The sequence below is a fragment of the Acanthochromis polyacanthus genome, chromosome 5 (assembly GCF_021347895.1).
Source record: "Acanthochromis polyacanthus isolate Apoly-LR-REF ecotype Palm Island chromosome 5, KAUST_Apoly_ChrSc, whole genome shotgun sequence".
Classification (NCBI taxonomy): domain Eukaryota; kingdom Metazoa; phylum Chordata; class Actinopteri; family Pomacentridae; genus Acanthochromis; species Acanthochromis polyacanthus.
This window is the reverse complement of record NC_067117.1, coordinates 29,054,211-29,076,822: the sequence shown is the minus strand read 5'-3', so window position 1 is coordinate 29,076,822 and position 22,612 is coordinate 29,054,211. Positions and strand designations below refer to the sequence as shown.

Genomic DNA, 22,612 nt, shown 5'->3' with positions numbered 1-22,612 from the left:
GAACTGACAGTTATGGGAAAACCAGAGCAGGAAAAAATAAGTGCTTTATTCTATTCTTCCTTAATGTGAAGGCACACTTGAGTTGCTACGGCGACAGTGTTATCACTGTTACAGCATCTGCCAGTTGAACACACAGACACACACCCATAAACACTCAAATAAAGGACACACAAAAATGCATGAGGACAGCCAGAGGGAGGGGAACAGAGTGAGCTGTTTGCCTTTTAAAGGCAGATAAGAGAAACACCAACTGCTCCACAAAAGTGTCGGCCAACAATCAGCCACAACTGATTTAGTCTCAGCTCTCTCATTATAGGACCTGGACCTCACGCTGCCAGATTTAGTCTGCTAATTCACTTCATCTGTACCAATACAGACACAGGAACAGCTGGGCCAGAGCACTTTGCCATTTCAATCTTAGGTAAAATATGTAAATGACAACATTGCCAGCGAGGTGGCCAGCAGTTAAAAGAAGCTGTGTTGACAGCATCAGGTAATATTGCTTCTCCTGTGGCAACATTATTACGCTTCATTGTTATTTCTCACCATCCAGTCTCTTTTTCTGCTGAGGGTGTTTTATTAATGACTGTACACTGTGTGATTACTTGTGCACAGTAATGGTAGAAGCTCCTTTTTAACCAGAGCTGGGTTCCACAGTTACAATGTGCTTCTCATTCACTAATTTATACACACATTTATGCTCATCTACTATTGGGAGCAATGTGGAGCAATTTGGGGTTCGGTTCGAACCGCCAACCTTACGATTAATGGACAACCTGCTCTACCACCTGGCTGCCCACAGTGAAGATTAGATTAGCAGAGAGAGCAGCCATGTGCTCTCCGGAGGCTGAGGGTTGCCGTCGCTCCTCCTGGCCCACTGATGCAAAGGTCAGGTCAGCTCAGACTCAGGGGAGAGCCTTGGTTGAGCAACTCTGCAGTCGAAAAACGGTCTGACTTAAGCTTTCAGCCTCACTTTGTTAATGCAGCACATTCACCTAATCCCGTCTGGACCATTAGATCAGCTGGGCCTGGGCAGGTAACCCAGAGCTTCATTTAATCTTTAAGCTGACCGGCGGCAGGATGTCTGCAGCTGCAGTTGCCAACAAGGTGGTGATTCAGCTCGGTGAAAGGAGCTGAGCTTAGGATCTGTCAGCCATGTGCTCATGGTGAAGCAGAGCTGTTACCCCTCGAGCTATTACAGCCAATAGGCCTTGCACATGTCATGTACAGCAAACTGTGTTGGGCTGAGGCAAGACAAAAGGGCCTGCTGTTCTTAAAATTCCATCTAAAAGCGATCCACAAGTTCTATTTTTAATTTCGTCATTTATTGCTCCCAATGTTTTTGCACTGTGCTCCTCAGACATCACCTGTCAATGAAACAGTGTGGGTTTTACTTCTTTTCCTTTTCTTTCGGTGAAGTCTGAGCTTTCTTAAGTTTCCTCACTTTGTCTTTTCAGCTGTAGTAGCTCTGACTGACAGTTTTTCTTCGACTCATTCCCAGAAACATAAAACGCATCACCAGCTGCTGAAACCACATCCTTGAAATAATACTTTAAGTGCAGAAGTATTTAGATACTGGCTGTTGAAATGCTGCAGCTGAATGGTATAGAGCAGGGGTCGGCAACCCGCGGCTCCGGAGCTGCATGCGGCTCTTTCATCCCTCTGTTGCGGCTCCCTGTAGCTTTGGAAAATAAATAATCAGCAGGGTATTTAATTAAAATTTGTTTTATTTTAGATTGTTAATTTTTAAATTTTAATTGTAAATTTGAAGATTATGGTGATCTTGTAGCATCAAAATAAAACGTCTTAATTTTTGTCTGTCAAAATATGCGTTCCAGCCTGTGATGTAATGAGTGTTTTGTATAGCAGAACTCCATAACCCAGCATGCCACGGGGGCAGAACCAGGAAGTGGCCAGACATCGAGTCACGTGTAGATCGGCTGGATGTAAGAGACACACGAGTATATATTAAGTATTGTTGTGGTCATAATAAAAGTTAAAAGACCAGCAAGCACGCCTCGCTCAGTATCTACTCTTTGATATGTCAGGTTAATACAACGTTACTCGCGAGAACACGGATCGATGTCTCGTCCAGCATCCAGGCAGCAGGTCGGAGAGTCAGAGGAGTGTCGTCTTGGAAAAAAGGGCAGCAACTTACTGGAGAAAAGTTATTAGCTTAAGATAAATAGATAAATAGATTTTACAAGTTAAATAGACATTCATTCGCAAATTATTGATTTCTCGCTAACATTACGTAACATATGAGGTCCAGGAGCAAAAATGACATTAACCAAGTAAGATAAATATAGGACACAATTAAAAAAAATGAATCTGTCTAATTAGAGGCTTTGTAATTAATTAATCACGACTGATTAAAAAGGGCATAGAGGTAAAAAAGCGATATATGCAGTGTTGTCTTCATTTTAAATGCCAAAAGGATTTTGCGGCTCCCGGTGTTTCTTTTCTGTGGGAAACGGGTCGAAACGGCTCTTTGAGTGTTAAAGGTTGCCGACCCCTGGTATAGAGTATAACACAGCTGCCTTTGTGACGCAGACAAAGTGAGAACTAGATGACTGTTAATGTAAATGTAAATGTTCTCTAAGGTTTCATGAAGTCGTGACAGGACATTTAAAGAAATACACAGTGCTTTCACAATATTTTGCACATTTTGTGTGAGAGAGAGCAGAGAGCAGGTTCCTACGCTATGTGGAAAAGTATGGAATTTGATGTTAGTCATTTCTACGTCTGGAGGAGTATGAACAAAGACAAGAACACATGAGAAAGTATTTGTTTCAAGACTACTTACCCTACTCTGCTATCTATAAGATTCTGAATTGCAAGAAAGTAGATTTGAGTGTTTTTCACGTCACTCAAAGAAGAAAGCAAGCGTAACCTCCTGGTAAGAGAAGCCAAAAAGAACCTGCACCAAATCAACGACCAAATTAGAAACAAAACGTGGTAATGTCTTTGAATTGCATGTACATACTGCATCACAAATAACCAAATATTAAGCTGGTCTAAACATTTATGACTTGTGCAGTGATGCAGTTATCAGAAAAATGAATGGTGCTTATCATGAAATTTAAATTATTGAATTCCTTTTCACCTTATTTCGCTTCTTATTTAAAAAATAGTCTAAATACCGGGCGAGCAATGCTTTTTCAGTGCGTCAAGGGAAAATAGTTTGACTGTAGTTGCAGTGGTCCGCTTTGGTTTTGGCGTTCATTTGTTTTTTAGAAGCTACAGTACCGAGAGCTACAATTGCTTGGCAACATAATGTCATACATATTCAGAATTTAACATACATGTTCACAGTTGGATTTTAACACCATTTACAGGCATAATAAACAGACGGATAGGCCATGACATACCACCACAGCAGCTTGTTGGCTTTGATACTCCAACTATGTGGAGCACGTTGATTGAACACGTTGCTTCCTTATGTTTTCAACTGGATTCAGACCTTGTGAAGTTCAATTAGCATATGATTTACATCATTTTCATACGCATCACACCGTTCATTTACCTCCCCCACAACTCTCACTCCCATCGGGACAGAAATGTTTTCATCTTAGGATAAAGGTGATAAATCACAACAACGTCAGCATCAGTCAGAGCAACAGCGTAACAGAGACACCAGATCTCCTCACTGCAGGGGTCATGGGTTGTGTTTTTTTCTTGAATTTGTCATCTGTCATTTCTACTCGTATGTCAAGTATGATGTGAAAGTGTGTCTGGAATAGTTTTTGTTTGAAAAACATGCAGGAACACAGAGCGAGAGAGAGAGGTGTTTTCTGTTCTTTCATGGGCTGCATCAGGAGTTGATATTAAAAATGATTTTGCTGTTGCAGTTCCATAGTGAAGCCCCCTTAGTAATTTCTAAATTTCTCATGAATTTTCACTCGTATGTATTAAATCCCGCCATTCGCTTTATAAAGTTAGACAGTGCCACAGTACAGAATATCAAGATGTTGGGTTGGAATTCTTTTTTAACCACTACTTTATATGTAAAGCATTTTGCTTTTGGCTTTCCCATGCAGCTGACTTGGTTAAAAATTAAAAGATGAGTAGGAAAGGTGTTCTTTCACAAGGTTAGAATTTTATATAGATCTTTAAAAAAAAATAAAAAATTTTAACCAAGTAAGAAAGAAATGAGCTCTTTTTATAGACTAAGCTGATATTTTCTACCCTGATAAAGCTCTTAGTGTGCTGAAAAAGGTGCGTTTAAGCTCTCTCTGTGCCTGCTTTACTGTGTGCTGCTGCAGCCTTCATTTTAGTCTTGTGCTGTGTTCAAAGTTCATTCGACGGTTTGGTTGGCTGCCGAAGTGACTTTTACACCCAGACATAGACATGTACTGCTGAAAGCTGCTTCAGTGCATTAATACTGACTGTATTAATACTGACTGCTGGGGAAGGTGGTTACGCATGAGATAGTCTCGTCAAAGGGATTTTTTACTGTGCCAGATATACTGTACTTCTCTTTCATTCCTTTTTATTGACATCATAGAGGTTTGAAAGGTTTTGGCTCCATCAAAGCATCAGGAAAATGCCACTGCCATTCTGTCCAAAGTGAGTGTGTCCATATGGTCTGACCTGCAGCTCTGCTCTTTCTACACGATAAGTCAGTTTTTGTTGGAGCACCTTGCATATAATGGATTAAAAGAATACATATTTTATGGGCCCTTGACTTAAAATTAATAAATTAATGAGCACTTCTCTTGTCTTTGTTCTTGCACAGCAGAATTATTGAGCAACAAAAGGCTGTCATATTCAGCAAAAACCACTGGTAAAAGGCAGTATAGTTCAAAAATGAAGTAATTCAATGGCGACTGTAATTCAGTATGAACTAAACAGAATCAATTTAGTTTTTTTTCTCTTTTGTGCAAAGATGCCTTTTTCACAACAAACATTTTAATATATTGCAAGAAAAGCACCAGTAGAATTATTTACACTGTAGATGGGTCAATTCCGTTAAAGTTCATTCTCTACACACCGCTTTATCCTCATTAAGGTCGCGGGGGGTGCTGGAGCCTTTCCCAGCTGACTCGGGCGAAGGCAGGGGACACCCTGGACAGGTCACCAGTCTGTCGCAGGGCTACATATACAGACAAACAATCACACTCACACTTACGGACAATTTTAGAGTTATCAATTAACCTCAGCATATTTTTGGCCTGTGGGAGGAAGCCGGAGTGCCCAGAGAAAACCCACGCATGCACAGGGAGAACATGTAAACTCCATGCAGAAAGAGCCCAGGCCGGGATTTGAACCGGGGATCTTCTTGCTGAAAGGCGAAAGTGCTTACCACTACGACACTGTGCAGCCCTTCCATTAAAGTTTCTATATAAAAAATTTAGAACTCTAACATAACATCATTATACAACCATTAGTGGCAGTTAAATAATTTGATTGGACAAGAGTCATTTGAGTCTAACATCACTTGGGACGTTCAACTCTGCATGTATAACTCTGCTTTACGGATATTCAAATAACCCTTAAATTTGTGCCGATTAGCCTGTCTATCTAAGATTGTAACAAACATTGCACCTCAAATATGAATTTATGTCACAAATAAGATTCAAGTCAAAAAATGAATTACTGTCAGGTAAGTACAAAGGAAAGACAAGAAGTGCAAACCTCCAGATAGGAGAAGAGTAAAATAAAGCTGACCCTGTAAGGTAAACAAAATAGGCTTCGTGTTGCTTCCAGACTTGGCAAAGTGTCATAAATATAAATGTTGCAGTTTATTCTGTTAAGAAGACTGAGCTGAATACAGTCTTGAAGCAGTTTTATGGATCCATCCGGACAACTAAACTCTACAGCGTCAGCAGCTATCTCGGCTTCAGATTGTTCAGTTGTTATATGAACGAGTCTCCAGTTAGCCATTCATGGAATTTAATGCAGGTCCCCAAATTCACATCACTTAATAATGTTTTGAAAAGTGTTACAAAAGAGATTAGAAGGGCAGGGAAAGACATAGGCTGACTCACCAACTCTACACTTTGAGTATAATGACATTTACATGAGTGAGCATTTTACACAGCTTTCTGCTATCTGTGTGTTTTCAAATTATATAGCTATGATATTAAACAACAAGCTCCAAGCAGAAACCTATAGGCTGAAAATAACAGGTTTTTGCCGAGGATTTAAGACCGGTTTGCTTGGTTTCTTTGATGAATTAGCCATGTTCTACAATACCCCTGTCAGTATTTTGCAGGGACACCATCAGTACATCCTGGGCTCCCCACTGCCCCAGACAGCTGAGGGTTATTTAAAGAAATGCAAACAAGCCAGCACTGTAAAGATGTGCAAGACTAAGACAGACAAAACGACACAGCATCTCCTGAATTCTCCTGAAGACCAGCACACCTTAAAGTGTTTTGCAGCCCTAAATCCAGTCCAAAGACTTACCAAAAAACTTTTTTAAGTTCACTAAAAGTTTTGAAAATGAAGCAAAGTATTTCACCAAGACATTCAGCAAAGAAACAAAAAAAAAAACCCAACAGAACACTGAACAGAGGCACAAAAAAATCGGAGGGGTGCAGTGTTTGAGGAGCGAGGAAATCCCCTATGCCTCGGAGCAGCTTACAAAAAGTCGCTGAGCAAAATTCCATCTGGTGAAATATTCCTCTATCTGCAACCCAGGAGGCTGTTCACTGCGACAGACAGCTTCTGGTATATTGCCATTCCCCTGAGAGTAAACCAGCTGTTACCAAGGATGTGCAAAGTGGCCGGGATGCATATGTCTTACACAAACCACAATCTGAGAGTCACTGCCTCAAAGACACATTGAATGTTGTATATAATCATAAAGAGACAAGGATGTGAATTGTTAAAAATCAAAATAAAAAAAATCAGTGTCTTGCTGCTCTGAAAGCCCACAACAAAGTAACAGGTGACCTTTCATGGAGAGCAGGGCACTGTTGGCAACATACTGTCTGATTCAGCTGGTAACTCATTGGGATCGCACATTCTACCACAGCGACTGTCAGCGGACTCTGGTTGCACAACAAATTAAAACTTATACAGGAAAGTGCATAATGCAAAGTAGCTGACCTGCAGTAACATGTAGATCTACACAAAGTAAGCAACAAGCTTGTGTACAGGACAGTGTTTGCTTGTCACAGTCCAGTCCTTTAATAAGCAAACAAATCATAAACTGTTGCTGCTTATTACTTTTAGCTAATAAATGGTGCTTGTAGAAGTGTTTCACAAAAGCAATATCACATTCGAGGTTGTGTCTTTGAACTGAAAATGTTGTTGCGTTGATATCCAGTACTGCAGCGCTCCCTCTCATGATACCCGCTGAAATACAGAATCAAACAACTATTAGCCGTGGAAAAATATAGTTGAGTAATGACGCTCTCAGCAGAGACTGACGTCGCTCTGTGTGTGTTGTAATCGGTGCTTCTCTGTTCTAAGATCTGGCAGCTAATCCTGTCATGTCTGCATGATAGTGCAGTACAATTCATGCAAATTCCTTCCTTTGAAACTACCTTCCCTGCGAAGCAAAGAGACTGACAGCAGACAACAAGAGTGACCTCCTACAACGCATTGTAACAGCCAGATGGCGGTGCAGATGGGACTGCATTTCAGAACGTTCAGCAGAGTACTTTATAGTTTACTTATGTGTACTATGTGCACTTGTCTAATTTCAGCTCACTGTGAGGCTTTCATTTGCTCTCTGTTGAACCATCTGTGTGTCTCTGTTTCACCGTGTTTGTTTCTCTTCTGCTGTGTGTCATGAAACAGGCAAACATAGCCCGGAGTACAGCAGATGGAGCTGCAAGGGAAATGTACACCCAAATAGATTTATGCATGCTTATGAGTAATTATTACATAATCTAGCAGATATTTGACCAGCAAAATACTTTAGTTAAACTACTGTTACAATGCTGCATTTGAAGCCCTTCTTGTTGATCGGGGAAATGATTAAGTTAATTATGAAAAGTTTGGTAGCTGGAATCTATACAATTTAGAGACTGAAGTGTAAACAGCAAATCAGTCGAAGTGGCTGGACTTTCTTTTCACTTCCTCTTAAAGTCAGTTGTGGCTGGTTGATCCTACAAAGCGAAGACGAGAAAAGACACATAGAGTGAAGATAGCAATACTCAAATTTACAACAACTCATTACAGCCATTCATTGTACTGGATAATTTCTTCTCAACTCTTTTTTTGTTTTAATTAACACCGGAATGAGAGTTGAGGTGGGGCCTACATCACCTGTTAGTTTTGGTCTTTGTTGTCGGTGTTCTAGTGCAACATCGAACGCTTCTAAATGCCGTATATGGCACCTTAAGTGTCCCATTGAGTTGCAAGTTTGTCGCTATGATCAAAAACAGGACCTCCACAAATTAGAATGCAGCCATTCATTAATGTTGTTGCAAAAAAAACATGCTTTTCCTGCTACAAAGCGTCCAGATGTCTCCTTTGTTTGTCTTTCTTTTGCACCAAAGTTGAGCCCAGGTTGTGTACCACAGTATGTTTGTGGCTCTGTAGAGGACAGGTTCGCTCACTGCAGCATGTCAACATGACTAAACCTCAGTTGCATCAGTGAACAATGGAAAGTAATAAAACATTTATTTATTTATATGAAAATTTCCCAGATTTACTCACAAGCCTGCAGTGATAAACGGGAGCTACTGTGCCTTAGCTTTCCAATGTATCCTGAATTATTCTTTTTTTGCTCCTAGAGTTAAACAGATCTGTATCAATAGCAGTTTGTCACCATAAAGAAGCCGGCCTGTGCTGTAGTTTACCAGATAACACTTGTTTGAGCCGAATCAGTACTGATTGTGTCAGACTGCGGGTGGAGGGAACTGCTGGTGGACCAATTCAGCATTGTTAAAAGCAGGCCAGTGTGAAAAGCTGTTAGTGTGATAAAGCTTCTGCAACATTTTTATTTACGTCCACACACACACACGTCCATGTAAGTGCACACACATGCATGCAGGCACTTACAGATTTTGACAAGTTTCACCGTGTGCTGAGGTCAGCTTCAGACTGCAGCACAGATGCGCTGTTTGAACAGTGCAGACTAATTAAATACAAGTCAATAAATGATCCTTTGCTGAACAGCCTGCACCCACAGAAACAGAGACAGAGTACACAGAGGGTCAGTTGTAGACTAAAATAAAGCACACCAGGCGTTTTATCTGAACTCTAAATAATGAACAATGAAAAATAGGTTACTTTGCTAAAAACAACCTGCAGTAGGAGGCTATTGAAGCTTTTTTTCCAAATCACAGCCCAACCTGTTAAAAAAAAGACTTGAAAGGAGGATTAAGGGAGAGACTCAGAGATAGCGGTTTTCAAAACATTCAGATCATAGCGTATTGAAGATTGCTGCTGCATTTCAAGCTGTGATGTGGTTCTGCAGTAGCCAAGATTGTGGTCCTTTTCATTCCTAATTTCAAACCTCACTGTGTCCCTGAGCATCATGATTTCCATGGATACAGTTTTTGTCCATTTGCAGGATTTCCCCTGCAGATTATCCTGTACAAACACGCTGAAATAAACATGTTAATGCAGATTGGGCACATGAGCAGTGCAATGTTGGCACTTGTTCTGGCATCAGAGTGGGTTTCTGCATACTCTGTACCTTATCACAAACCAAAGTACAAACAGCCATTTTGGGAGGATTTTACTGGCAGGTATACTCACAGATCAGTACCAAAATTTCACAGCCTTTTATATGCTGTGTTGACTTCTTCCTCTTTCTCTTGGACTGGCATTTAGTGTGGAATCAGTCCATGTTTAATGAGGTTTAAAATATACAGCACCCAAAGTCAGACACCTAAATATCAAGTCAATGCAAAAACATCTGAAAATGTGATTGTACCATTTCTTCAAAGGTAAAGCAGATGCAGGAGACACTGGACAACAACAGCTACATGTACAATGATGGCAGCAAGTACAGTTATAGCAACAGCTCTGCTGCAATTTCCAGAAACAACACAGCAAAAGTGTGTATGGAGATATTCTGCATTTAAGTCAGATGATCAGGGACTAGTTATAAACAACCACAAGTTGGTATTCATTCCCATGTTGCAGTTGAAGTATTGACAGTTGGACACTATCTGGGGCATGAATTTTTATATAACTTGTAAGTTAGGAGGAGTCACACGCTGCCAAGATGATGACAGCAACTGCCACTACACCGAGCTTCAAAACTGCTCTTTAGGAAACCTATGAGTGACATCACAGAGGATTCATCGTTATTTTTGTTTAGTCAATACTGCACACTTGTTGCTTTTTTGATGGTTTAAAGTAGGTGTGGATGATCTTACCAAAAGAACACACAACAATCTTTGGAGGTAGAATCATGAATCATGACCTCACTTGCAGTTCTGTCCACAGATTTAGTGAAACTGGTGAGCACATGATTAGTTGTGTATTTGGTTGCATGGCTAATTTCAAGGCAACCATGTGCGCAGTAGCCAAGATTATGGCAGTAGCCATACTGCAGGATCATATACCAGCTTGAAATGCAGCAATCTTTAAAATGCCATGATGTGAATATTTGGAAAACCACAATCTCTGAGTCCCTCCCTTAATCCTCCTTTCAAGCCTTTTTTACAGGTTGGGCTGTGATTTGGGAAAATGCTTCAATAGCCTCCTACACCAGGTTATTTTTAGTAATGTAACCTATTTTTCATCTTTATTATCTACAGCTCAGGTAAAATGCTTGGTGTTACTACAACTGACTCTGTCTCTGTTTCTTTCTTCAATTCAACTCAAGGAGGAAGGTCCTACTCACTGTGCTTTTATTCTGAAAGTTGTGAACACATACTGCCTTCTGTCTACAAAATAAGTTCCATCTGTAAATGTTCCAGTGAGTGTTGACCTAATTGTGTCACAACTAATTACACTTTGGTGAACAGTGTTCTTATTTATTGATTTAAAAGAAATATATTTAAGTATTTATTTAGAAAGTTAGGTTGCAGCTATCCCCTCTCCGGTGTTACTACCTGTGGGCTGACCATGTCACTTGGTGATTGACTCCAGTTCCGCTGTCTTGGACTGCATATGTCAATGGTAATCTTTATTCCTCTGCAAGCTGGATGGCCACTCCAACCAGAAAGTGCACCAGGTGAAGGATTTATTTATTTATTATGTGCCACTGTGGCAGGCTCACTGAGGCTGTAGAACAGAACAAAGACACCATAAAGTGATGAGATAGCTGAATGTCTTGTAACTATGATTTCCACCTTCACTAATGGGCAAGACAGTGGTTCAGAGCCCTTTAGACTGCCAGCCCTGCATCGTTAAGATGCAGCTGTGGTACAGTTTTAAGGGGCAATGGAAACTGACAGAACAGGGTAAATGAATGTGATGTAGGGAGTGTAAATTTGCCTCAAGCACTAAGCCTGCTCAGCACAGAAAATTATGTATATGACGATAACTCGATGTAATTTCAGGACATTTGTCAGACTTCACACAGTTCACTCTGGAGGCACAAAAGGCTTAATACAACTTTTGTCACATAGTGCAGGAGCAACACCTGGAAACAGATAATGTGTAGTTTTCCTCTGCATCACAAAACCAGACTTGGTTCTGATTGGCTGCCACTGCTTAACAATAACTCAGATCCTTTCAGTCAGGGACCTTGTTACATTTAAAGTGGAAAACCCACCGGCAAGTTTACATTCAAACACTTTAAATTGAACTAATTGAATTTCACGTTTTGAGAAAGAACGTTTGTGTGGAAAATGTCTTTTACAATATATCTGAAAACAACAATGTGACAAATGAATAATGCGAGTCTATAAATGTGCAAGTAAATTCAATCTGATTCCCTTATGTGTGCCTGAGGAAGAGTAATGCAGGATTTTATCCCTTGCAGGTTTGATTAATAAGGGATTAACTCACATGGCCGTGCAGTTGGATCCAGTTTAGTCATCTCAAATATTCCAATTTGCTGTATCCAATGTTATTACTTGCTGGATCTGTGCCTTGGCTTCAGGTTAGCTTTTGCAATCTTACTATTTGCATATTCATGTGTCTGTGCTTTATGAGCACAACAGAGTTCAGATGTTCAGCCTCCACTACGACTCGTTTATTGTAAACGATGTTTATTGTCATTCAAACTTAGATGGAAGGTTGAGAAGACACTAATCAATGACAAGACATGATATGACATTAACATACACTTCATTACTCTTCATTTACCGAATTAAGCTTTCATTGGCTTTACATTTAAAGACATTCGCTGCACAGAGGGAGCAGAGGGAGGGTAGCTACGCAACCTAATTAAAAGTTTCAAGTTGGAGGCATGCTGATTGTAAATGACTTCAGATGATGCTGGTGGGCTTACTGTTGATCTCAAGCTGTTCAAGCAGTTAATTAAAAAAAAAACGATGTGGCGAACTAAATTGGTTACAGATTGCAATTAATGCACTCTCTGAGCCGGGCCGGGGCGAGAGCTACCCTGCCTCGTTAGCAAGTGTTCGCCTGCTGGGGTCAGCCTATAGGAAAGCACCCGCTCTTGTTTGTTTTTCATCCTTTTTCATAACCCATTATTAACAGCAAACCAAGCGATAAGAAATCGTGTGCAAAAGATTTTTATAAACAAAAACAAAAGCTGTGCCTCTTGAGAAAAGCCTAACTGTTGCTATAGCAACCTGTCTTCGCACACTAAAATGGGGGAGATGTGTTCTTTTTGTTTGAAGGACGGTCCTATTTATCTTCACCCTCCATCCTTTATTCCTCCGCCTGTGAGATGATCAAAGGTGTGACAGGTGGATAGAGCGTGACAGTAAAATGGACAGAGGAGGGCTGAGAGGGGAAGACAAGGGAGTATGGGGGGAGGTGTCCAAGGGTAGGGAGAATGTGCTTAGAAAGTGATGTGAAGCTTTAAAGGCTAAACTGCAGAGAGACTGTGTTAAATCACAGCTGGATCATTTAAAACCAGTCACATTTTCACTTAAATCCCCTTCATCTGATTTCAAAACACACCTGACTGCAGCAGTAATGACGGGTCTCATTCCCCTCGGTGTGACACAGAAGCTGGTGATAAAGGGTGCATTCAAGGTGATGTAGTGTGTGATGTAGTCAGAATTAGTCTTGCAGTGCATCGTGGGCTTATTCTGGATGCTTCTTCCCACATCAATAACAGACTTCCACCCCCAGTCCTCTCTTGAAACCATACGTAGGCAGAAGAAGTAGGTTACACGCAGGAAACAGAAAGCTCCTGAGGGATGACACAGGAAAAAACAACAGTGATGCCCGACATCAGAACAACGAGGAAGGAGACTTAAAAATGAGAAACATTGCTTCAGTTCAGTTCTGCCAGACTCCAGCTGCTACTAATCTGAGAAAAGCTTGCAAGAGGAGCCTATTTAGATTCAGTTACACAGAGGCACAGGGATGTGGTGTGAAAGGGAAAGGTGGATAACTTGTAGTCAGTGATCACCAAGCTGTAAAAGGCTTTCATAAGAAGCACAGCACTTTGTGTCACGGACTTGTATATTATGTGACGAGGCAATCCAGTATGTGCACAAAGCAATTTGCATTATTGTGAGAAGATAACAATGGATGGATGGTTTATTTTAATGAGACACATGTAAACCTGCCAGACCTTGTTTAAACAAATGTAGTCAAACAAATGAACTGTCGCTGACATAAAGTAGTTATTGCCTGTTATTGGGTTGAGCTTCAATGCAGGAATGACAATTATTTATATTGATAAAACAGTGGACATTATGTCCTTGCATTAGATTGATATTTACTATGATTTAAGTTCTTAATTTATTTTATTAAAGGAGTATTGCTGAACTCGTAGGCAGCATCTGTTCCGTAAATCACCATAAGTGTGTTTACATTCTTTTCTAGTTCATGCTATTATTATATGTTCAGGTCATTTACCACAATGGTGTCATAGGAGCTGAGCACCTGTGACAGTGGAACTTTTTGTTTAGTTAGTAGCTACAAATGCTTATTAGTAAATTTAAAGTCAAAGACAAAAATAGTTTAGAAGTTTCAGATTCTTCAATGCAAGGTTTGTTTGCTTATTTGTTTATTTGATAGGGACAGAACAACAAACATTGTTAACCGATTAACCGATGTCATGTTCATAGGTCAATAGCTAACAGCTAATTCGCAGACCTGGTCCCTCACACATACAAACTACAGAAAATACAGTCTACAAAAGTTTACAAAAATTTACACATACAGTATTAATAAAAATATATACATTAAAACAAAGAAATGTTCATCAGTGCTCATAGGTTTGGTTCAATTTGAGCCATTGTTTAATTTTATGGTTAAACTCTTTCAGATCTGTCAGATGTTTCAGTTCAGCAGGTAAAGTGTTCCAGATCTGTGGCCCTGTCACTGTGAATGCACTTCGTCCAAAGGCATTTTTGCATTGGGGAATTCTACAGTCTCCATTTGTTACTCCTCTTGTTATTATACCACGACTCTGATTTCTTTGGATCATGCCTCTAACGATATCTGGGGCAAGACCATTGTCACCAGGTGACAAGTCCTATTCCACAAATCACAAATTAAGAAACTCATACTCATTGAATTTAGTGCAAAGCACATTTACACACTTCTATCACATAATTTGAAATCATGGATTCTCTGTACATCCAAAAATCTGCATTTTAAATCATACAATCACAGTTTCACACCTGTAAAATAGTCTACGATGAATACTTATTTTAAAACAAAAGTCAATCACTACCACAGATTGAATGTGCCGCTGTGAGTCTTAAATGCCTTTTTTTTTGCTCACAAATGACAAGCGCACCATCCTCTCATGTTTGCAACACATGTCTTTGTGAAATGTGCAGCAAAAGTGACTTGTGCATCTGTAGAGCCAGGGTGGGTACTGTTCACAGTTCTGAGAACTTTTGGTCAGTCACAAAAGTTCATTTGGGTGCCAGAACCTTAGTGCCTGGATGAAACAACAACAACAAGGAACTCCAGCCTCATCTTCCCTTTCTTTTGTATTTCAGAAATTTTTTGTTAGTCTACTGCTTTCCTAGCCTAGCCGCGCTAGACCCAGGTCTGAAGACACAAGGGTCTAGGAACTCTCAACAGGGAGGGAGGCGGGCTAAAAGGTTGTCTTTCAAATCACTCTGCAGCAATTAGGTAGGTATACAACCAATCAGTGCAACGAATAGGCTGACGTAGTTCCTAGAGCGCCGGAAATCAGAGGATGCGGTAGTTCGGTGAAGCCTTATTTATACAGTCAATGGGTGAAGCTCAAGTATATTATAGACATGTTAACAGAAAGATTATTCAGAGTCGGTGCTAATGGAGCTCAAGGACTGTTGTTTTTGTTGTCGACCCTGGCAGAGAACTAAATTCGTTGCCGTGGGTTGTCTAGCGCGGCTAGGCTAGTTGTTTCCGGTTGTTTCTGTCAGAATCGTTGCGCCTCTGTCGTCACTTAGTTACGCCCGCCTTCTGACTCTACACTTCATGGTGATTCGTCGGCCAGTTTTAGGAGCATCCAACCTCGAGCCTTATGGAGGGTAACTAGACCCATCCTGGCAGAGAATTAAATTCGTTACCGTGGGTTGTCAAGTGCGGCTAGGCTACTGCTGTCCATCAAGTAGGAGCTAAATCCAAAACAAAGAACAATTAGATGTAAATTGAATAACAGACATTAATGTATAAGTAAAGGGCAGTGTTGTGAGGAAAGTGTACTAGATTTCTGGAGAATCTTAGAAATATTTTCCAGGTTAAGTTGAAACTCAAAGCAGGGATGAGAATTTTCCGCGGATCCGCGGAATTCTGCGGATTTTATCATTGCCAGGGTCATTCTTGTGAATCGTCTAAATTCGAGGAGAAAATTTTTTGGGGGGTGAGGTATGTTTATAGTTGGCAAGTCGTAATATCGAACGGCTGCTAATATCCACCGCGCTGAATGCTAGCCGCCACTCAGTGAGAGCAGTCATGTACAGTACTGTAATCGAATCACCATGAAGTGTCGAGTCAGAAGGCGGGTGTAACTAAGTGACGACAGAGGCGCGACGATTCTGACAGGATACGTCAGCCTATTCGTTGCGCTGATTGGTTGTATACCTACCCAATTGCTGCAGAGTGATTTGATAGACAACCTTTTAGCCCGCCTCCCTCCCTGCCGAGCGTGCCAGGAGAAGGCTGTTGGCAGGGCACAGGAGAAGAGAGAACAGGAGCAAGCAGCAAAGATGGAAAGACTGTCACACAATAAGTCAGAAAAGAGAAAAGCTGCAGAGAAACTGATCCAATTGGCTGCAAAGAGGAAAAGAAATCTTTGCAATGAACCATGAGTGCATTTGAACAGAATGATGCAGCTTGTAAATATGTTAGTTGGAACAATGTGTAGATGTGTGTGTGTGGCTATAAAATCTCAGAAACATTGACTGGAGTATAATCTTTCATGTGTGTGACTATTAATTAAGAATGAAATCTCAAATATTATTTGACTTCTTGGTTAGTTGAGAGGAAGAGAACATTGACTGTAGTACAATCTCTCTCATGTGTGTGACTCTGCATTGAGAATGAATTCTCAGAAATATTATTTGACTTCTTGGTGAGGTGAGAGGAAGAGAATATTGAGAAAGGTAGCTTAATTTATTTTACATAAAGATAGTTATGTTAGCCATTTGGTTTACCTACACTGCTAGTAATGTTAGCAAACTGAGAGCATAGTCCCTATCACCATGACATTTAGAAATAATTTTGGACCAGATTGATATATATTAAATTGTTTTTAAGGACTCTCAGGCCACTTTTTACTGCTGTAAAATCTAAAAAACCCAAGAGCTTCAGGGGGGCTCCGCCCTGGACCCGCGGCTAATTTTCAGCTGAAAATATTTTTTCTCATTCTCATCCCTGTCAAAGAGTGGGAATGAGGTTGGAAATACCAATAAAATGTGAATGCTAGTACGAAGTTATGATCAGATTGTACATATAGCTAAAAACTAAACAAAGGAGCAATAAAATGAGGTCTTCAAACTACATTCTTAGTTGGATGGTGAACAGAGCATGAAACAGACAATTTATCTTTATAGCCTACACCTGACCACATATGGCAAAAGCAGGAAGAAAGAAAAAAGGCGTTGAATAGCACATGAAAATGACTATCTGTCTGAATCTACTTACCAGCTGGTCGTCCCCAGAACTAGTTCACAAATATGTGAACACATAGCAAGCAATGGAAAAAAATAAGTAAACCTATACGCTATCTCAAAATCATGCATCAAGAGAGCTCCCTAAGTAAAACATCATAATACGGCCCATTAAGTGCCTTTCCTAAAAAGGCACCAATCTCAAACAAACAAACAAAACAAAACTTTCTCGCATTCACCACAAAACAAAGTGTCAAGTTGTTTATGAAATGACAAGTGTTGCCGTCCCACCCCTTGTTGAAATTACTTTTACACACAAAATCTGTCACGAATGATCTGATGCTTGTCATTGAGCTCTATGGTAATTGTATTGCTTGTGGTTTGTACATATTTTTTTGTTGAATTATGCTTATATGTCTACGGACAAGTATTACACATTATTTCAGGTTATAAATATCCTAGAGTGGTCCATGCAATGGGTGTCCTCTTAATAATATAAACCTGCAATATTACCATGGATTGGTTTTAGTCCAGCACTTCTCGCAAACGCTTGATAATATTAGGATCTGGGGTGTTTGGAGGTTCTGTCATGGTTTTGAGCTCTGTGTCATGTTCCATTTGAATATTGTGGCTCATAGGTGTGTTTTCATTGTTTCAGCTGTAAGCTATATTTTTTTCCAGAAATGTAGTAAAAACTTAAATAGAATCTAGCATATAATGGAAATACTTAATGCACAAGCACCTGAAAACTGAACTTAGACAGTACAGTACTTAGATATAAGGAACTGATGAGATATTGTCAGTGTTTCCTTTCTGAAGCATCCTAATCTTTGCTTTACTGTCACTGTAACTGACTGGTAACAGCGTGTAAGGTGCTGTATTACAAACACTGCATGCTGCATTTGATTTACATTTTCATGCTCTGATCCGCTCTTTATTGCAATGCTATGTCTGTTGTCGTCTCATCATCTTTCTTTCTTTCTTTTCCAGGGACCCTTTAGAGGAGAGGCGACTTCAGCCGGCTAATAGCTGATGTGACACTCCTGCTGCTTACTTTCATTTCACAATACAGAACCTCTGACTCAAGCTGAGGCCCTGACACCTTGTCTCCCAGCTTTCCACACCTCCATCTTTTCATCTTCCACCCCCAAACCTTCCCTGGCTGTTGGCCTCAGCCTCCCTGTTCCCCTCCCCAGCCTTGGCGAGTCTACCCTGTGGTGCTGAGGTCATGGCGGTGCCTGGTGCCCACGAGTTTCACTGGCAGAGCCTCGCCCGACTGCCCAGCGGCCGCGTCTACCACACTCTTTGTGAGGTGGGGGGGCAGATGTACATGCTGGGGGGCTGCGATGCTGCTGGGAGGCCCTGCCAGGCCCTGGAGCTCTACTCCCCTGAGGTGTGACACAAATGGATTCTCCAGTACTAAACCTGTTACTAGTGAATTTAGTAAAATCTCACTGTAAAATGTCAGCAACGCAGTGAATACACTGAAAGATTAAAATCATGCTAGAACTTTCACTTGATTTATTTAAAACATAAATAAGATTTAATCCCCTTGAAGACACTGTCACAAATCAGCTTACTGGAGCTTAAACTGGAGATAAACCAGCTGTGTATATATAAAGCAAACCCCAGCACTGAGGAGCTGCACCAAATATGGAAAGTAAAATGTTTAGCCTCAAAGAAACATCTGCTCTGTCCTGTATGCTATGAAGTGTGTTTCACAGATGAGCTGTAGACGATGACCTGTTAAAATGTTTTGATTACAGATTTAAATTACTGTAATCATCCAGTATAGCCAGATGTTCTGACAGCAGACTTGTCCTTCTCTTCCATGTTTGCAGGGGGACCGGTGGCTAAGCTTGCCCCCCATGCCCACACCTCGGGCCGGTGCAGCCGTGGCAGTGCTCGGAAAGCAGATCCTGGTTGTGGGTGGAGTGGGAGAGGACCAGAGTCCTCTGAAGGTGGTGGAGATGTACAACACAGAGGAAGGGCGGTGGAGGAAGAGGAGCGCTCTTCGGGAAGCGCTGATGGGCGTATCCATCACTGTGAAAGGTATGGATTATGACATATTGACTGTTACCATGTTTTAGTGCTGCTGAATAGCAGCCCAGGATTATAAATTGTCTCCTACTGGCTTTAATGACACTGAAAAGATAATTAAAACAATTTTTAGCTTTGTGGGTTAAAACTCTGTTTAACTGAATTTATGTGTCAGATTACAACTGTCCATTAAGACAGTAAAGAAAAAGAAATGTATTTACAGCTTGTGACAGAAACACCCCCTTAGTCGTCTTAAAATAAGGAAATAAGTCCACTACCTTTTCATAGTGTTTTATTAAGTAGCTTCTTTAATCGAGTCCAATTTCATGTGCTTAAAAATATCAAGCCTAAACATGAAATTCGTTATGGATTATGGCAAATATATTTCATAGGCAGCAGGATACGCATGACATTATTCATCAGGATTGAATGAAAATAGAAAGTAGTATGTGGGAGAGAAAAGCTACCAACAAGTACCAACGCATAAAGGTTCTGGAGCATTAGCTCACAGTTATGATGCTAAGCTTTTTATGATTTCACTATAACATCTCTGTGGGGACTAACACACAGAGCAAGCAAACATTTGATCCTCTTTGAAATGCTCCCTACAGATAAAGGCGATATATTCAAATAAATGACACATGCAACTGACATTTTGCCGTAATTTTTGTACTTTTAAATGGGCCATACATTTCAAAAAGCATTTTGCAGCAGAAGGAATATGGTGCATGTGTAGCAGAGCTGAACAATTACTGCGCTTTAAGTTGAAATCACAGTTTGAAACAATGCAATTAGCAAATCTGCAATTTAGGATAAGGGTTTGTTTATGCTGCGTATTGAACAAATGTATCATACGTGGTTCAGGCCTGCAGCTGTGATTCGACTGATATGAGCTCAGTTTCAATATTTAATAAGCACATCTTGTTCATGTTGCAGCAGCGCAGAGTTAAAACTCTTGTGTAAGTGGTTTCACAATTCATGCCTTAATCCTTGTGTGACAGTCACACTTCTGATGGCGTCTCATGGGGTAATGCTCTGTCACATCTATTTAAATCTATTGCACAAACTGGATTAGGATATCGCATATCAAATCATGTCTGTCAGAAAAATCTGATATTTTACCCAAATTCTTTATCCCTTGTTTTTCTAAATACAACAGAGGAGCTGAAAACATGTTAGATTTCATGTTAATAAAAAGTGCAGCATCAATTTTGCTGTTAAAAAAAATAAGGAAATTCATGTACAATCACGAAAAAATTAAACTTGTGTAAAGCGTAGAGAAGATAGTCAGAGTAACTGCACTGTGAACTTCAGACCGTCCCTTAAGTACACTTTCATTTCAACCTAGAAGCCTTCGGTAAGTTTTCCTGTCTCATGTCAATGGAGCAATTTATGGGTTCTGATTTATTCTCACATTTTGCAGTCAGTATCAGAGAGCTTCTCTCCAACCGTGGATGAGTTTGTGTTCAGCCGTGCATCTGTCAGTGTCTGCTGGAACATAGATAGATGCTGTATACACAGACTTATTGGTCATATATGGGCTCCATCGTACTGCTCACTCAATCTCCCTGACCAGTATTCGATCCACAGCCCTTTGCTTGTAGTTTCATCCCTACACTCGCACCCAGTAGCTGAAAAAGAGACAAATAGTCTGACAAAATCATCAATGGAACCAGATTAAAACAAATATGGTATTTCTGAAAAGACAGCCAGTCAGTGAATCGACTAAATGATGCCATTTTTATTGACATTTTTAGGATCATTATTTTCCAGGTATTAGATAATGAACTTCAGGTAATGAGCCATTCTTTCCACCAAAATGAATATGAAGTATTTGGGAAAAACTGTTATTGGTTTTTTTATGCTGGTAATGTAGCTGCTTTGAGGTTAGAATTTGAAGAAAGTGGCTTTATATAGAAACACTTGAAAACGATATGAGGCAAAAACACAATAAAAATGCAGATTGTTTCTCTGCAGCTCTGTTCCTCTTCACTCTGATGATTAACGCTGCATTTTCTCTTGTCTAAACACTCTCCTCCACTTCCATTCTTATGCTGGAGGTGTCATGCCAAAGTGCCAGACATGGACTGTTGAATTTTTATTCTGCTGCTGTACTCCCTGTTCCTACCATGTCTGTCACAGTCTCTTGCCTTGTCACAAGACAACTTCTCATCCAAGTCTGTGTGCTGCCCTGCAGATTTTCAGCACCTCATAAACTGAAATGCCAGAGAGGTCTTTCCATTAACTGGGATCAGCTGGAATGAGGAAAATGTGGCCTCTCTTTGTGAGCCACCTGTGATAATGTACCTGAAAACTCTCTGTGTGCAGATGCCCGGGCTCTGGCTGTAGGGGGAATGGGTGCTGACCTGCTCCCTCGTAGCATCCTGCAGCAGTATGACCTTCGAAAAGATGTATGGGCGCTACTTCCTCCGATGCCGACCCCACGCTACGATGCCAACACACATCTGCTGGGCAACAAGCTGTATGTTGCAGGTACTAACAGACCAAGGTGACTGTGCTCACTGCACTTCATATTTTTAACTATTAAGCATAATAAAGAGTGATATTTTTACTTGCAGGTGGTCGTCAGTGTAAGCGACCGGTGAAGGCTTTTGAGGTTTACGACACAGAGACACGTTCTTGGACTACACTACCCATGATGCCGTGTAAACGCTCATATGGGGGTGTGATATGGGACTCGGCTGGGAGGCTTTGTCTGCTAGGAGGACTGCGTCAGGGTGGAGGACACCAAAGCTCCAAGTTCACCAAAAACGTCAACATCTTTGACACCAACCAAGGTACAGAAACGTGTGCAACTTTATCTGTTCTTTTGATATAAATTTAGCTAAATTTGTTAGTAACATAGATAAGGTTCATTTGCATTCACAGCCCAAAGTCACAAAGTGCTTGACAAAGAAAATCAACATAAAGCCATAAAAAAAAAGAGTAAAATAAAAACCAATGCAAAACTGGATTCAAGGTAGATAATTAACTGCATTAAAAGTAATAAGAACATAGGCTGTAGCAGGTGGAGCAAAGGCCAGTTTAAACAAGTCTTAAGTTACTTCTAAAAGCATCAACTGAGACCATAAAGATAACAAAGATCTAAAGGTAGAGCATTGTAGAGGTCACTTGAAAGGCATGATCACCTTTTGTTTTTAGTTGAACGCGAGGTGCTACTATTAGGATTTTATCAGAGGATCTAAGTGTCCTAAGTGTTATATAAGGTGGGAGCAGCTTAGAAATGTTAGCAGGTGTCTGACTGTACAGTTCTGTATGTAAAAACGAGAATCTTATAATGAATCCTGAACCTAACTTGAAGCCAGTGTAGAGAGTATAAATGGGGCGTGATGTGTGACATCCTGCTGGACCTTGTTAGCAGCCTTACAGCAGGATTCCAGAGTCTGGAATCCAGACTAATTGTAGATGGTTCAAAGACGAAATGCTGAGGCAGGGGAAAAGGGAATTACAGCAGTTAAAACGAGATGACACAAAAGCATGAATTATCA

The 22,612-nt window shown here is 40.5% G+C and overlaps 1 protein-coding gene across 2 annotated transcripts in view; it reads left to right on the top strand.

Annotated features, from left to right (window-relative positions):
• Window positions 1–22,612, top strand: part of klhdc8a (kelch domain containing 8A) — a 51,182-nt gene that overhangs the window by 12,922 nt on the left and 15,648 nt on the right. For both annotated transcript variants that reach the window (XM_022210833.2, XM_022210831.2), the window contains 4 exons: window positions 18,054–18,456; window positions 18,905–19,115; window positions 21,432–21,596; window positions 21,683–21,901. In XM_022210833.2, coding sequence (XP_022066525.1) covers window positions 18,292–18,456; window positions 18,905–19,115; window positions 21,432–21,596; window positions 21,683–21,901 — 760 coding nt within the window. In that variant the 5' untranslated portion in view covers window positions 18,054–18,291. The remainder of the gene's footprint in view (window positions 1–18,053; window positions 18,457–18,904; window positions 19,116–21,431; window positions 21,597–21,682; window positions 21,902–22,612) is intronic.